Consider the following 16,086-nt stretch of genomic DNA (forward strand, 5'->3'; position numbering starts at 1 on the left):
GTTAGTAAACAGACTGGAACACCAGGCTAGGAGTTAGTAAACAGACTGACTGGAACACCAGGCTAGGAGTTAGTAAACAGACTGGAACACCAGGCTAGGAGTTAGTAAACAGAAGGAACACCAGGCTAGGAGTTAGTAAACAGACTGGAACACCGGGCTAGGAGTTAGTAAACAGACTGGAACACCAGGCTAGGAGTTAGTAAACAGACTGGAACACCAGGCTAGGAGTTAGTAAACAGACTGGAACACCAGGCTAGGAGTTAGTAAACAGACTGGAACACCAGGTTAGGAGTTAGTAAACAGACTGGAACACCAGGCTAGGAGTTAGTAAACAGACTGGAACACCAGGCTAGGAGTTAGTAAACAGACTGGAACACCAGGCTAGGAGTTAGTAAACAGACTGACTGGAACACCAGGCTAGGAGTTAGTAAACAGACTGGAACACCAGGCTAGGAGTTAGTAAACAGACTGACTGGAACACCAGGTTAGGAGTTAGTAAACAGACTGGAACACCAGGCTAGGAGTTAGTAAACAGACTGGAACACCAGGCTAGGAGTTAGTAAACAGACTGGAACACCAGGCTAGGAGTTAGTAAACAGACTGGAACACCAGGCTAGGAGTTAGTAAACAGACTGGAACACCAGGCTAGGAGTTAGTAAACAGACTGGAACACCAGGCTAGGAGTTAGTAAACAGACTGGAACACCAGGTTAGGAGTTAGTAAACAGACTGGAACACCAGGCTAGGAGTTAGTAAACAGACTGGAACACCAGGCTAGGAGTTAGTAAACAGACTGGAACACCAGGCTAGGAGTTAGTAAACAGACTGACTGGAACACCAGGCTAGGAGTTAGTAAACAGACTGGAACACCAGGCTAGGAGTTAGTAAACAGACTGGAACACCAGGCTAGGAGTTAGTAAACAGACTGACTGGAACACCAGGCTAGGAGTTAGTAAACAGAATGGAACACCAGGCTAGGAGTTAGTAAACAGACTGGAACACCAGGCTAGGAGTTAGTAAACAGACTGACTGGAACACCAGGCTAGGAGTTAGTAAACAGAATGGAACACCAGGCTAGGAGTTAGTAAACAGACTGGAACACCAGGCTAGGAGTTAGTAAACAGACTGGAACACCAGGCTAGGAGTTAGTAAACAGACTGGAACACCAGGCTAGGAGTTAGTAAACAGACTGGAACACAAAAAAAAAAAAAAAAAAATGTAAAATGTAAAATGTAAAATGAACACCAGGCTAGGAGTTAGTAAACAGACTGACTGGAACACCAGGCTAGGAGTTAGTAAACAGACTGGAACACCAGGCTAGGAGTTAGTAAACAAAGGAACACCAGGCTAGGAGTTAGTAAACAGACTGGAACACCAGGCTAGGAGTTAGTAAACAGACTGGAACACCAGGCTAGGAGTTAGTAAACAGACTGGAACACCAGGCTAGGAGTTAGTAAACAGACTGGAACACCAGGTTAGGAGTTAGTAAACAGACTGGAACACCAGGCTAGGAGTTAGTAAACAGACTGGAACACCAGGCTAGGAGTTAGTAAACAGACTGGAACACCAGGCTAGGAGTTAGTAAACAGACTGACTGGAACACCAGGCTAGGAGTTAGTAAACAGACTGGAACACCAGGCTAGGAGTTAGTAAACAGACTGACTGGAACACCAGGTTAGGAGTTAGTAAACAGACTGGAACACCAGGCTAGGAGTTAGTAAACAGACTGGAACACCAGGCTAGGAGTTAGTAAACAGACTGGAACACCAGGCTAGGAGTTAGTAAACAGACTGGAACACCAGGCTAGGAGTTAGTAAACAGACTGGAACACCAGGCTAGGAGTTAGTAAACAGACTGGAACACCAGGCTAGGAGTTAGTAAACAGACTGGAACACCAGGTTAGGAGTTAGTAAACAGACTGGAACACCAGGCTAGGAGTTAGTAAACAGACTGGAACACCAGGCTAGGAGTTAGTAAACAGACTGGAACACCAGGCTAGGAGTTAGTAAACAGACTGACTGGAACACCAGGCTAGGAGTTAGTAAACAGACTGGAACACCAGGCTAGGAGTTAGTAAACAGACTGGAACACCAGGCTAGGAGTTAGTAAACAGACTGACTGGAACACCAGGCTAGGAGTTAGTAAACAGAATGGAACACCAGGCTAGGAGTTAGTAAACAGACTGGAACACCAGGCTAGGAGTTAGTAAACAGACTGACTGGAACACCAGGCTAGGAGTTAGTAAACAGAATGGAACACCAGGCTAGGAGTTAGTAAACAGACTGGAACACCAGGCTAGGAGTTAGTAAACAGACTGGAACACCAGGCTAGGAGTTAGTAAACAGACTGGAACACCAGGCTAGGAGTTAGTAAACAGACTGGAACACAAAAAAAAAAAAAAAAAATGTAAAATGTAAAATGAACACCAGGCTAGGAGTTAGTAAACAGACTGACTGGAACACCAGGCTAGGAGTTAGTAAACAGACTGGAACACCAGGTTAGGAGTTAGTAAACAGACTGGAACACCAGGCTAGGAGTTAGTAAACAGACTGGAACACCAGGCTAGGAGTTAGTAAACAGACTGGAACACCAGGCTAGGAGTTAGTAAACAGACTGGAACACCAGGCTAGGAGTTAGTAAACAGACTGGAACACCAGGCTAGGAGTTAGTAAACAGACTGACTGGAACACCAGGTTAGGAGTTAGTAAACAGACTGGAACACCAGGCTAGGAGTTAGTAAACAGACTGACTGGAACACCAGGCTAGGAGTTAGTAAACAGACTGGAACACCAGGCTAGGAGTTAGTAAACAGACTGGAACACCAGGCTAGGAGTTAGTAAACAGACTGGAACACCAGGCTAGGAGTTAGTAAACAGACTGGAACACCAGGCTAGGAGTTAGTAAACAGACTGGAACACCAGGTTAGGAGTTAGTAAACAGACTGGAACACCAGGCTAGGAGTTAGTAAACAGACTGGAACACCAGGCTAGGAGTTAGTAAACAGACTGGAACACCAGGCTAGGAGTTAGTAAACAGACTGACTGGAACACCAGGCTAGGAGTTAGTAAACAGACTGGAACACCAGGCTAGGAGTTAGTAAACAGACTGGAACACCAGGCTAGGAGTTAGTAAACAGACTGACTGGAACACCAGGCTAGGAGTTAGTAAACAGAATGGAACACCAGGCTAGGAGTTAGTAAACAGACTGGAACACCAGGCTAGGAGTTAGTAAACAGACTGACTGGAACACCAGGCTAGGAGTTAGTAAACAGAATGGAACACCAGGCTAGGAGTTAGTAAACAGACTGGAACACCAGGCTAGGAGTTAGTAAACAGACTGGAACACCAGGCTAGGAGTTAGTAAACAGACTGGAACACCAGGCTAGGAGTTAGTAAACAGACTGGAACACCAGGCTAGGAGTTAGTAAACAGACTGGAACACCAGGCTAGGAGTTAGTAAACAGACTGGAACACCAGGGTAGGAGTTAGTAAACAGACTGGAACACCAGGCTAGGAGTTAGTAAACAGACTGACTGGAACACCAGGCTAGGAGTTAGTAAACAGACTGGAACACCAGGCTAGGAGTTAGTAAACAGACTGTAACACCAGGCTAGGAGTTAGTAAACAGACTGGAACACCAGGCTAGGAGTTAGTAAACAGACTGGAACACCAGGCTAGGAGTTAGTAAACAGACTGGAACACCAGGCTAGGAGTTAGTAAACAGACTGACTGGAACACCAGGCTAGGAGTTAGTAAACAGACTGACTGGAACACCAGGCTGGGAGTTAGTAAACAGACTGGAACACCAGGCTAGGAGTTAGTAAACAGACTGGAACACCAGGCTAGGAGTTAGTAAACAGACTGGAACACCAGGCTAGGATTTAGTAAACAGACTGGAACACCAGGCTAGGAGTTCATAAACAGACAAACATCAGCCCCCCCCCCCCCCCCCCACACACACACACACAAACTGTGCCACTGCACAGCCAAGTAAGTCTCAAACAAGCAAATGTTAAGTTTACCATAATTTGTAGAAACATGAGTAACAAGCTTTTTAGGCCAAACACATAAATGTGTATTTATTTCCCTTTCTCTCCCAGAGGAAAGATTCATTTATGCAGTTTCAAAGCCCCTAAGAGTTCATGTCAAGGATTAGCATACGTCAAACTGCTGCGTGTGCTTGTGAATATTTTAGCTTAAATTGTTTCTGTGAGAAGAAACCAGTCCTGACTAAAATTAGTTTCTGTTTATTGCAATTGTTTGGCTGTTCATCTGTTGTCTAATTAGTCTGTTGTCTAATTGGTATTTTGTCTAATTAGTGTGTTGTGAAGACTGTTGTCTAATTAGTATGTTGTGTAATTAGCATGCTGGCTAATTAGTCTGTTGTCTAATTCGTCTGTTGTCTAATTAGTATGTTGTCTAATTAGTCTGCTGTCTAATTAGTATGTTGTCTAATTAGTCTGCTGTCTAATTCGTCTGTTGTCTAATTCGTCGGTTGTCTAATTAGTATGTTGTCTAATTAGTATGTTGTCTAATTAGTCTGCTGTCTAATTCGTTGGTTGTCTAATTAGTACGTTGTGTAATTAGCATGCTGGCTAATTAGTCTGTTGTCTAATTATTCTGTTGTCGAATTAGTATGTTGTCTAATTAGTCTGCTGTCTAATTAGTCTGCTGTCTAATTCGTCTGCTGTCTAATTTGTCTGCTGTCTAATTCGTCTGCTGTCTAATTAGTCTGTTGTCTAATTAGTCTGTTGTCTAATTAGTCTGCTGTCTAATTAGTCTGCTGTCTAATTCGTCTGCTGTCTAATTCGTCTGCTGTCTAATTCGTCTGTTGTCTATTCTGGAATACTAACTGAATATAATGTTACACTGTATATTTAGTCCAAGCTATATGTGCAAGTTGTCGGTCTAATTGTTAACTTTTTCCTAAAATCATGAAACTTGGTACATATGTCGTTTCACTTCACCGATGGCACTATAGTGAATCGGAGCGATCTTCAATTTGGACCAGGGTTGGAATCAATTCCATTTAAATTCCAGTCAATTCAGAAAGTAAACGGACATTTAAATTCCAATTCTCTTCAACGCATTTTAATGAAACATTTTTGGAATTGGAATTTTGTTAATTTTCTGAATTGACTGCAATTGAAATTGAAATGACCCCAACGCTGGTCTGGACTCCAGGCTCCCTGGTCTGGACTCTTTAATCACTAGATGTTCTCTCCCCCCTGTCTACCCCCCCCCCACATCCCTTTATCCCTGTCTACCCCCACCCCCACCCCCACATCCCTTTATCCCCCTGTCTACCCCCACCCCCACATCCCTTTATCCCTGTCTACCTCCATCCCTCCGTCCCTCTGTCTCCCATACCTCCATCCCTCCATCCCTCTGTCTCTCATACCTCCATCCCTCTGTCTCCCATACCTCCATCCCTCCGTCCCTCTGTCTCCCATACCTCCATCCCTCCATCCCTCTGTCTCCCATACCTCCATCCCTCTGTCTCCCATCCCTCCATCCCTCTGTCTCCCATACCTCCATCCCTCTGTCTCCCATCCCTCCATCCCTCTGTCTACCCCCATACCTCCATCCCTCTCTCTCCCATACCTCCATCCCTCTGTCTCCCATACCTCCATCCCTCTGTCTCCCATCCCTCCAACCCTCTGTCTCCCATACCTCCATCCCTCCATCCCTCTGTCTCCCATACCTCCATCCCTCCATCCCTCTGTCTCCCATACCTCCATCCCTCTGTCTCCCATACCTCCATCCCTCTGTCTCCCATACCTCCATCACTCCGTCCCTCTGTCTCTCATACCTCCATCCCTCTGTCTCCCATACCTCCATCCCTCTGTCTCCCATACCTCCATCCCTCCATCCCTCTGTCTCCCATACCTCCATCCCTCTGTCTCCCATACCTCCATCCCTCCATCCCTCTGTCTCCCATACCTCCATCCCTCTGTCTCCCATACCTCCATCCCTCTGTCTCCCATACCTCCATCCCTCCATCCCTCTGTCTCCCATACCTCCATCCCTCTGTCTCCCATACCTCCATCCCTCTGTCTCCCATACCTCCATCACTCCGTCCCTCTGTCTCTCATACCTCCATCCCTCTGTCTCCCATACCTCCATCCCTCTGTCTCCCATACCTCCATCCCTCCATCCCTCTGTCTCCCATACCTCCATCCCTCTGTCTCCCATACCTCCATCCCTCCATCCCTCTGTCTCCCATACCTCCATCCCTCTGTTTCCCATACCTCCATCCCTCTGTCTCCCATACCTCCATCCCTCTGTCTCCCATACCTCCATCCCTCCATCCCTCTGTCTCCCATACCTCCATCCCTCTGTCTCCCATACCTCCATCCCTCTGTCTCCCATACCTCCATCACTCCGTCCCTCTGTCTCTCATACCTCCATCCCTCTGTCTCCCATACCTCCATCCCTCTGTCTCCCATACCTCCATCCCTCCATCCCTCTGTCTCCCATACCTCCATCCCTCCATCCCTCTGTCTCCCATACCTCCATCCCTCTGTCTCCCATACCTCCATCCCTCCATCCCTCTGTCTCCCATACCTCCATCCCTCCATCCCTCTGTCTCCCATACCTCCATCCCTCCATCCCTCTGTCTCCCATACCTCCATCCCTCTGTCTCCCATACCTCCATCCCTCTGTCTCCCATACCTCCATCCCTCTGTCTCCCATACCTCCATCCCTCCGTCCCTCTGTCTCCCATACCTCCATCCCTCTGTCTCCCATACCTCCATCCCTCCATCCCTCTGTCTCCCATACCTCCATCCCTCTGTCTCCCATACCTCCATCCCTCCATCCCTCTGTCTCCCATACCTCCATCCCTCTGTCTCCCATCCCTCCATCCCTCTGTCTACCCCCATACCTCCATCCCTCTGTCTCCCATACCTCCATCCCTCCATCCCTCTGTCTCCCATACCTCCATCCCTCCATCCCTCTCTCTCCCATACCTCCATCCCTCTGTCTCCCATACCTCCATCCCTCCATCCCTCTGTCTCCCATACCTCCATCCCTCTGTCTCCCATACCTCCATCCCTCTGTCTCCCATCCCTCCATCCCTCTGTCTACCCCCATACCTCCATCCCCCATCTCCCCACTCCTCCACCCTCCATTCCCCCCATTCCTCCATCCCCCATCTCCCCACTCCTTCACCCTCCATTCTCCCCATCCCTCCGTCTCCCCATCACCTCCACCGCTCCACCCCAGGTGTCCGGGTGAAGAGTGGCCAGTGTTCGGTTCACAGCCTGCTACCGTGGCGCCTGACATGGACATGGACTACTGCTCTGCTCCTCTCTGTTCCTCTGGTGCCTTCAGCTTCCTGGTGAGGCTCCTCCTCCATCCTGCCATCCTCCTATACATGGAGGGACCACTCCTCCCTCTTCCATCCCTCCCTTCCTCAGACTGTCTGCTTGCTCTGGCCTTACCCATAAGCCAACCAGGACTGGAGCCTGCTGAGGGGATCCACTTCTGACTCCAACAAACCAATGGATGGTCAACAAATTACATTCATCTCTTTTATTTACGTATACATTTTTCGGGAGCTGATCTAAACATTTTGTGATTTAATTTAAATTTGGCACTTCTTTCCAAACATCACTTGTGTTGTACTGTAACTGTACATTGTTGTGGAAAGTCTTTTAGTTTAATCATTTAGGATGCATCCCAAATGGCACCCTATTCCCTATTTAGTGCCCAATGGGCCTGGTCAAAAGTAGTGCACTATTTAGGAAATAGGGCATCTAACTGCTTCCAGACGGCTGGCGACTGGCATCTAACTGCTTCCAGACGGCTGGCGACTAGAATCTAACTACTTCCAGATGCCTGGAGACTAGCATCTATCTACTTCTAGACGGCCACAGCTCTGAGGCTCTACAGAGCGTGAACAATTCCCTGAAAGCTGCTACTGAGGCGGTCTGGCTGTCTCTGTCTGACTGTCTGGCTCTCTGTCTGACTGTCTGGCTCTCTGGCTGTCTCTGTCTGACTGTCTGGCTGTCTGGCTCTCTGTCTGACTGTCTGGCTGTCTGGCTCTCTGGCTGTCTTCTTCTGACTGTCTGGCTCTCTGGCTGTCTCTGTCTGACTGTCTGGCTCTCTGTCTGACTGTTTGGCTCTCTGTCTGACTGTCTGGCTCTCTGTCTGACTGTTTGGCTCTCTGTCTGACTGTCTGGCTCTCTGTCTGACTGTCTGGCTCTCTGTCTGACTGTCTGGCTCTCTGTCTGACTGTCTGGCTCTCTGGCTGTCTCTGTCTGACTGTCTGGCTCTCTGTCTGACTGTCTGGCTCTCTGGCTGTCTCTGTCTGACTGTCTGACTGTCTGGCTCTCTGGCTGTCTCTGTCTGACTGTCTGGCTCTCTGTCTGACTGTCTGGCTCTCTGTCTGACTGTCTGGCTCTCTGTCTGACTGTCTGGCTCTCTGTCTGACTGTCTGGCTCTCTGTCTGACTGTCTGGCTCTCTGTCTGACTGTCTGGCTGTCTCTGTCTGACTGTCTGGCTCTCTGTCTGACTGTCTGGCTCTCTGGCTGTCTCTGTCTGACTGTCTGGCTGTCTGGCTGTCTGTAAGGCTGTAATACTGGGATCAGCCTCTCTTCTCATTAGTTATCTGCATCCATGTACTCCTTGGCTGCCTAACAAGCATCACAGCAGCTCAGTAGAGATCAGTGTTTTCTTATTCACACAGAGAGAAGTGAAAGAAAAAACATGTTTTAGTAGCATGTTTTACCCCAGAAATGTTACTATTTCCAGACTAGCTTTTTGTACATTGTGTTACCTTTAGAAACAAAACAAAACAAGTGAGTGGTGTGTGTTTCAGGTAGGTCAAAGTTTCTGTTTTTCTAATAGCAAAGAGCTTGGTAATGTGTTGGACTGATGGGTGTATCAGAGTACACCTGTACACCTGGACTCACCTGTAGTGCCCAAACAGATCTTTAGACAAAGACTTGACGACTCTGTGGAAACTCATGTTGTCAGTACAAATAAATGTCTGTCTTTAATACATATTATTTTTCTGGTTGTCTATCTTAGGGCTTGGCGGTATACCATATTTTACAATATACCGGTATTGATGCACGGACCAGTTTGGGGTTTTACTTTACATTCTATAACGGTATTTGAATGTTTGGTTTGTTAAATGTGATATTCCGTGTGTAACGTCCATTATTATAGTTTACACGGTACTAGTCATCCCTCTCTGCTCTCTCTCTCCATGCCGCTTTCCACACAGACCTAGCCCCGCCCCCTGTCACTCAAAGAGCCGTGTTCAGTCTGCCTGGTCAATGCAGCACATGCAACAATGTCATGACAACGATGTTTCCACTTTGCTTTCCAAGTGTTCTATAACTACACTATTAGTTTGTGTTTCTTACATCTGCAAACATGGCTCCTGAGTGGAGCAGCGGTCTAAGGCACTGCAACTCAGTGCTAGAGGTGTCACTACAGACCGAGTGGCGCAGCGGTCTAAGGCACTGCAACTCAGTGCTTGAGGCGTCACTACAGACCCCGTGGTTCGATTCCAGGCTGTATCACAACCGGCCGTGATTGGGAGTCCCATAGGCAGCGCACAATTGGCCCAGCGTCGTCCGGGTTTGGCCGGTGTAGGCCGTCATTGTAAATAAGAATTTGTTCTTAACTGACTTGCCTAGTTAAATTAAACATTTTTAAAAACAGCTGGTTTCATAGCAAGTTTTAGCTAAATCGTGTTAGCCGCTAACGCTAATCACTAGATAGCTGGCTAACTAGCTAGCTAATAATAATAATAATAATATAATATAATAATATGCCATTTAGCAGACGCTTAATAAATGTACTGAGTCAGAGCAAACGTAGCTAGCTAAAACAGCCTAGTCTGTCTACTTGGCTGAGGCCATATGGTTGTTTTAGTCTCTACTTGGCTGAGGCCATATGGTTGTTTTAGTCTCTACTTGGCTGAGGCCATATGGTTGTTTTATTCTGTCTACTTTGAGGCCATATGGTTGTTTTATTCTGTCTACTTTGAGGCCATATGGTTGTTTTATTCTGTCTAGGAGACTATTCAGGATTGAGGGAAAGATGAATAAAGAAAAGTACAGAGAGATCCTTCATGAAAACCTGCTTCAGAGCACACAGGACCTCAGACTGGGGCGAAGGTTCACTTTCCAACAGGACAACGACCTAAGCACACAGCCAAGACAACGCAGGATTGGCTTCGGGACAAGTCTCTGAATGTCCTTGAGTGGCCCAGCCAGAGCCCGAACGAACATCTCTGGAGAGACCTGAAAATAGGTGTGTAGCGATTCTCCCCTACCAACCTGACAGAGCTTGAGAGGATCTGCAGAGAATAATGGGAGAAACTCCCCAAATACAGGTGTGCCAAGATTGTTGCGTCATACCCAAGAAGACTTGAAGCTGTAAAGGCTGCCAAAGGTTTTAGTCAACTTTCCAGGACATAGACATGTCTTATATGGGCAGAAAGCTTAAATTATTGTTAATCTAACTACAGTGTCCAATTTACAGTAGATATTACAGCTAAAAAAAATACCTTGCTATTGTTTGAGGATAGTGCACAACAACTAAACACATTTATCAAGGCAACTGGTTTGATACATTCACCTCTAGAGGTAAATAATGTATTTACATTCATTAATCTTGCTCTGATTTGTCATCCTGAGGGTCCCAGAGATCAAATGTGGAGTAGTTTTGTTTGAAAAAATGAATTTTTATATTCAAATGTAGGAACTGGGAGATACAGTTTGACCTCTGACTCCTCACCCACCCCGCCCGGCCATCTAGATGTGTGAAGGTTAGTGTATTTTCTGTAGGGAAGCTAATGATACATCATTTATGACATTCCTGGGAGTGTGCAAACTTAAATGTTGTATTACCATAGCATTTTTGTATGTTCTCTATAGTTATGTACTTGAAAACCAATTCGGCACATGTGGGAAAACTCCTGGCAGACTTGATACAAAATATTGTATACTGGATCACTCTGAAACTTTGCACACACACTGCTGCCATCTGGTGGACAACATATCAATTCATCTAGAATCCTACATCACTGTCTGGTATTTCTCTTGCATTTCAAAGATGATGCAAAAAAATTAAAATAGAAAACGCATGTTTTTTTGTTTGTATTATCTTTTACCAGATCTAATGTGTTATATTCTCCTACATTGATTTCACATTTCCGCAAACTTCAAAGTGGTTCCTTTCAAATGTAATCAAGAATATGCATATCCTTGCTTCAGGTCCTGAGCTACAGGCAGTTAGATTTGGGTATGTCATTTTAGGGGGGGGGGGGGGGGGGGAAAGAAAATAAAAAAAGGGTCCAATCCTTAAGAGGGTAAAGGGTCTGTAAATGTGATATTTCAGTTTTGTATTTTTATAAATTTGCAAACATTTAAAAAAACCTGTTTTTGCTTTGTCATTATGGGTATTGTGTGTAGATTGATGATGGAAAAAAACGATTTAATCAATTTTAGAATAAGGCTGTAACGTAACAAAATGTGGAAAAAGTCAGGTGTCTGAATACTTTCACAATGCACTGTATCTGACATTGTATTCCCATTCGAACTTAGATGTGCTTTTAAATGTTTGAAAGCGCAGTGATAGACATTTGGGTGACAACTTAACCAACAATAAGACATTGTTTTTCCATTGGAATTTTGTTGTGCTTTTAGTTGGTTGAAAGCATAGTGATAACATATTGGAAATTCAGCTAACTTTTGGCTGTCTTTTTGAGTGGGTGAATACACTAAGTATACCAAACATTAGGAACACCTTCCTAATATTGAATTGCATACCCTGCCTTTTGCCCTCAGAACTGCCTCAATTCGTCTGGGCATGGACTCTACAAGGTTCTACAGGGATGCTGGCTCCAATGCTTCCCACAGTTGTGTCAAGTTAGCTGGATGTCCTTTGGGTGGTGGATCATTCTTAATACACACGGGAAACTGTTGAGCGTCCGAGTGGCGCAGCGGTCTAAGGCACTGCATCTCAGTGCTTGAGTTGTCACTACAGACCCCCTGGTTCGATTCCAGGCTGTATCACAACCAGCCGTGATTGGGAGTCCCATAGGGCGGCGCACAATTGGCCCAGTGTCGTCCGGGTTTGGCAGGTGTAGGCCGTCATTGTAAATAAGAGTTTGTTTTTAACTGACTTGCATAGTTAAATAAAGGTAAAATACATTTTAAAAAATAACCCAGCAGCGTTGCAGTTCATAACACACCTGGCATCTACTACCATACCCCGTTCAAAGGCACTTAAATATTTTGTCTTGACCCTTCACCCTCTGAATGGAACACATACACAATCCATGTCTCAAGGCTTAAAAATCCTTCTTTAACCTGTCTCCTCCCCTTCATCTATACTGAAGTAGATTTAACAAGTGGCATCAATAAAGGATCAATTATGATTCCAAGATGGCATAGCAGTGCGGTCGTATATTATGTTGTGTCCTCGTGTAAATAGCCTGTTTTTTTGTTTGTTTTTTGTCTTTTTTCGTATATATTTCTCTATCTCACTTTCCATCATTAACTAAATATACTTTCCTGCAACCCGCCTCACCCAATGTGGAACAGATTCTATTATTTCTTCATACCTTTTATCAAGAACCCACGGCTGAAACTAGCCAGCTAGCCAGCTAACTAGCCACTTGCTATTAGCTATTGCTATTAGCCACTTTTAGTTGTTTTCACCACTGTCCGTGGCCTGCAATACCTACCAGCCAGCTCTAGCCTGGACAATTATCGGCCAGCTTGCACAGCGTGCTATCGACCCAGAGCATTTCAGATTTTCTGCCGGAATCACTGAATCACTGGACCTTAACACCGGATCATCACAACTAGGTAGCTGCAACCGAATGGATGCTGTTGTTGGCTAATCACCACTAATCACCACTTGTCTCAAAGCTAGCACCACTTAGCCTTGAGCTAGCCTCAAGCCAGGCCCATCTCCAGGCTATCCACCTCTCTGTCAACCGGACGGGACCTCCTAGTGTCGACACGGAGCCCCGCCGATCCATCATGACTGGTCTGCTGACGTAATCGTCTGATGTGGTTTCAACAGGCTTCCCGTTGCGACGACCACAAAGATCCTTCTGCTAGCCCCAGCCCGCTAGCACGCGCAATCAACAGCCATGCCTCCTGCTCGCCTGTGCTGTAGCAGCCTACGAACTGCTCCCGGACTTACCTATTGCGGTTCACTGAACCTTATGATCACTCAGCTACACATCTGATGCCCGCTGGACTGTTCCTTTACACGGTACCCCATCCTGTTTATCTGTTTAGCCTCAGCCCAAACTTTCATCGCCATTACCAGTTGTTGTCTTAGCTCTCTCTAATAACACCTGTGATTGCTTTATGCCTTTCTCCCATGTCAATATGCCTTGCCTATTGCTGTTCCACTTAGTTCTTATTATACATTTCACTGTAGAGCCCAAAGTCCCTCTCAAACTGCCTCAAATAGCTCCTTTGTTCCACCCCCCATACACGCGGAGACCGGCTCAATCGGTACCTCCAGTGATCTCTTTCATCGTTACCCAATGCTTAGGTTTACCTCCACTGTACTCATATCCTTCCATATCCTTGTCTGTACATAATGCCCTGAATCTATTCTACAACGCCCGGAAAATGCCCCGTTTATTCTCTGTACCCAACGCACTAGAAGACCAGTTCTTAGCTTTTAGCCATATACTTATTCTATTCAAATCAAATCTTTTCAGTCTCCTGAGGGGGAATAGGCTTTGTCGTGCCCTCTTCACGACTGTCTTGGTGTGTTTGGACCATGATAGTTCGTTGGTGATGTGGACACCAAGGAACTTGAAGCTCTCAACCTGTTCCACTACAGCCCCGTCGATGAGAATGGGGGCGTGCTCAGTCCTTTTTTTTTTCCTGTAGTCCACAATCATCTCCTTTGTCTTGGTCACGTTGAGTTGGAGATGGTTGTTGTCCTGGCACCACATGGCCAGGTCTCTGACCTCCTCCCTATAGGCTGTCGTATCGTTGTCGGTGATCAGGCCTACCACTGTTGTGTCGTCGGCAAACTTAATGATGGTGTTGGAGTTGTGCCTGGCCATGCAGTCATGGGTGAACAGGGAGTACAGGAGGGGACTGAGCACGCACCCCTGAGGGGCCCCCGTGTTGAGGATCAGTGTGGCAGATGTGTTGTTACCTACCCTTACCACCTGGGGGCGGCCCGTCAGGAAGTCCAGGATCCAGTTGCAGAGGGAGGTGTTTAGTCCCAGGATCCTTAGCTTAGTGATGAGCTTAGAGGGCACTATGGTGTTGAATGCTGAGCTGTAGTCAATGAATAGCATTCTCACGTAGGTGTTCCTCTTGTCCAGGTGGGAAAGGGCAGTGTGGAGTGCAGTAGAGATTGCATCATCTGTGGATCTGTTGGGGCGGTATGCAAATTGGAGTGGGTCTAGGGTTTCTGGGATAATGCTGTTGATGTGAGCCATGACCAGCCTTTCAAAGCACTTCATGGCTACAGACGTCAGTGCTATGGGTCGGTAGTCATTTAGGCAGGTTATCTTAGAGTCCTTGGGCACGGGGACTATGGTGGTCTGCTTGAAACATGTTGGTATTACAGACTCAGTCAGGGACATGTTGAAAATGTCAGTGAAGACACTTGCCAGTTGGTCAGCACATGCTAGGAGTACACATCCTGGTAATCCGTCTGGCCCTGCGGCCTTGCTTAAAAGTCTTACTCACATCGGCTACGGAGAGCGTGATCACATAGTCATCCGGAACAGCTGGTGCTCTCATGCATCCTCCTCTGTTCCTCTGGTGATGTAGAGGTTAACCCAGGCCCTGTAGCCCCCAGGTGCTATCATTTGTTGACTTCTGTAACAGTAAAAGCCTTGGTTTCTTGCATGTTAACATCAGAAGCCTCCTCCCCAACTTTGAGTTATTCACTGCGTTACCACACTCTGCCAACCCAGATGTTCTAGCAGTGTCTGAATCCTGGCTTAGTAGGATAGTCAGTTTTACAAGGGCATGTCTGGCAGCATGAGTGAAGGAGGCTTTGTTGCGAAATAGGAAGCCGATTCTAGATTTAACTTTGGATTGGAGATTCTTAATGTGAGTCTGGAAGGAGAGTTTACGGTCTAACCAGACACCTAGGTATTTGTAGTTGTCCACATACTGTAGGTCAGACCCACCGAGAGTAGTGACTCTAGTCGGGTATGCGGGTGCCAGCAGCGTTCGATTGAAGAGCATGCATTTAGTTTTACTAGTGTTTAAGAGCAGTTGGAGGCTACGGAAGAAGTGTTGTATGGCATTGAAGCTCTTTTGGAGGTTTGTTAACACAGTGTCCAATGAAGGGCCAGATGTATACAAAATGGTGTCGTCTGCGTAGAGGTGGATCTGAGAGTCACCAGCAGCAAGAGCGACATCATTGATATACACAGAGAAAAGAGTCGGCCCAAGAATTGAACCCTGTGGCATCCCCATAGAGACTGCCAGAGGTCCAGACAACAGGCCCTCCGATTTGACACATTGAACTCTATCTGAGAAGTAGTTGGTGAACCAGGCGAGGCAGTCATTTGAGAAACCAAGGCTATTTAGTCTGCCAATAAGAATGCGGTGGTTGACAGAGTCAAAAGCCTTGGCCAGGTCGATGAAGACGGCTGCACAGTACTGTCTATTATCGATCGCAGTTATAATATCGTTTAGGACCTTGAGCGTGGCTGAGGTGCACCCATGACGGTGATCTGTTTGTTAACTTGGCTTTCAAAAACTTTCGAAAGGCAGGGCAGGATGGATATAGGTCTGTAACAGTTTGGATCTAGAGTGTCACCCCCTTTGAAGAGGGGGATGACCGCGGCAGCTTTCCAATCTCTGGGGATCTCAGACGTTACAAAAGAGAGGTTGAACAGGCTAGTAATAAGGGTTGCGACAATTTCGGCGGCTAATTTTTAGAAAGAAAGGGTCCAGATTGTCTAGCCCAGATGATTTGTATGGGTCCAGATTTTGCAACTCTTTCAGAACATCAGTGGTCTGAATTTGTGTAAAGGAGAAGCTGGGGGGGGCATGGGCAAGTTGCAGCGGAGGGTGCAGAGATGGTAGCCGGGGTTGTGGTAGTGTTAGAAATTGAA

The 16,086-nt window shown here is 46.5% G+C and overlaps 1 protein-coding gene across 1 annotated transcript in view; it reads left to right on the top strand.

Annotated features, from left to right (window-relative positions):
- The window catches only part of LOC311116245 (contactin-5-like), a gene marked incomplete at both ends in the record, with an annotated part of 103,516 nt that extends 96,171 nt beyond the window's left edge, over positions 1-7,345 (top strand). The window contains one exon of the mRNA XM_084191355.1: positions 7,227-7,345. Within this exon, the coding sequence (XP_084047481.1) occupies positions 7,227-7,345 (119 nt within the window). The remainder of the gene's footprint in view (positions 1-7,226) is intronic.
- Between the last annotated feature and the right edge of the window lie 8,741 nt (positions 7,346-16,086).

The sequence above is a fragment of the Coregonus lavaretus genome (genome assembly GCF_964263955.1).
Source record: "Coregonus lavaretus genome assembly, contig: HAP1_SCAFFOLD_843, whole genome shotgun sequence".
NCBI lineage: Eukaryota > Metazoa > Chordata > Actinopteri > Salmoniformes > Salmonidae > Coregonus > Coregonus lavaretus.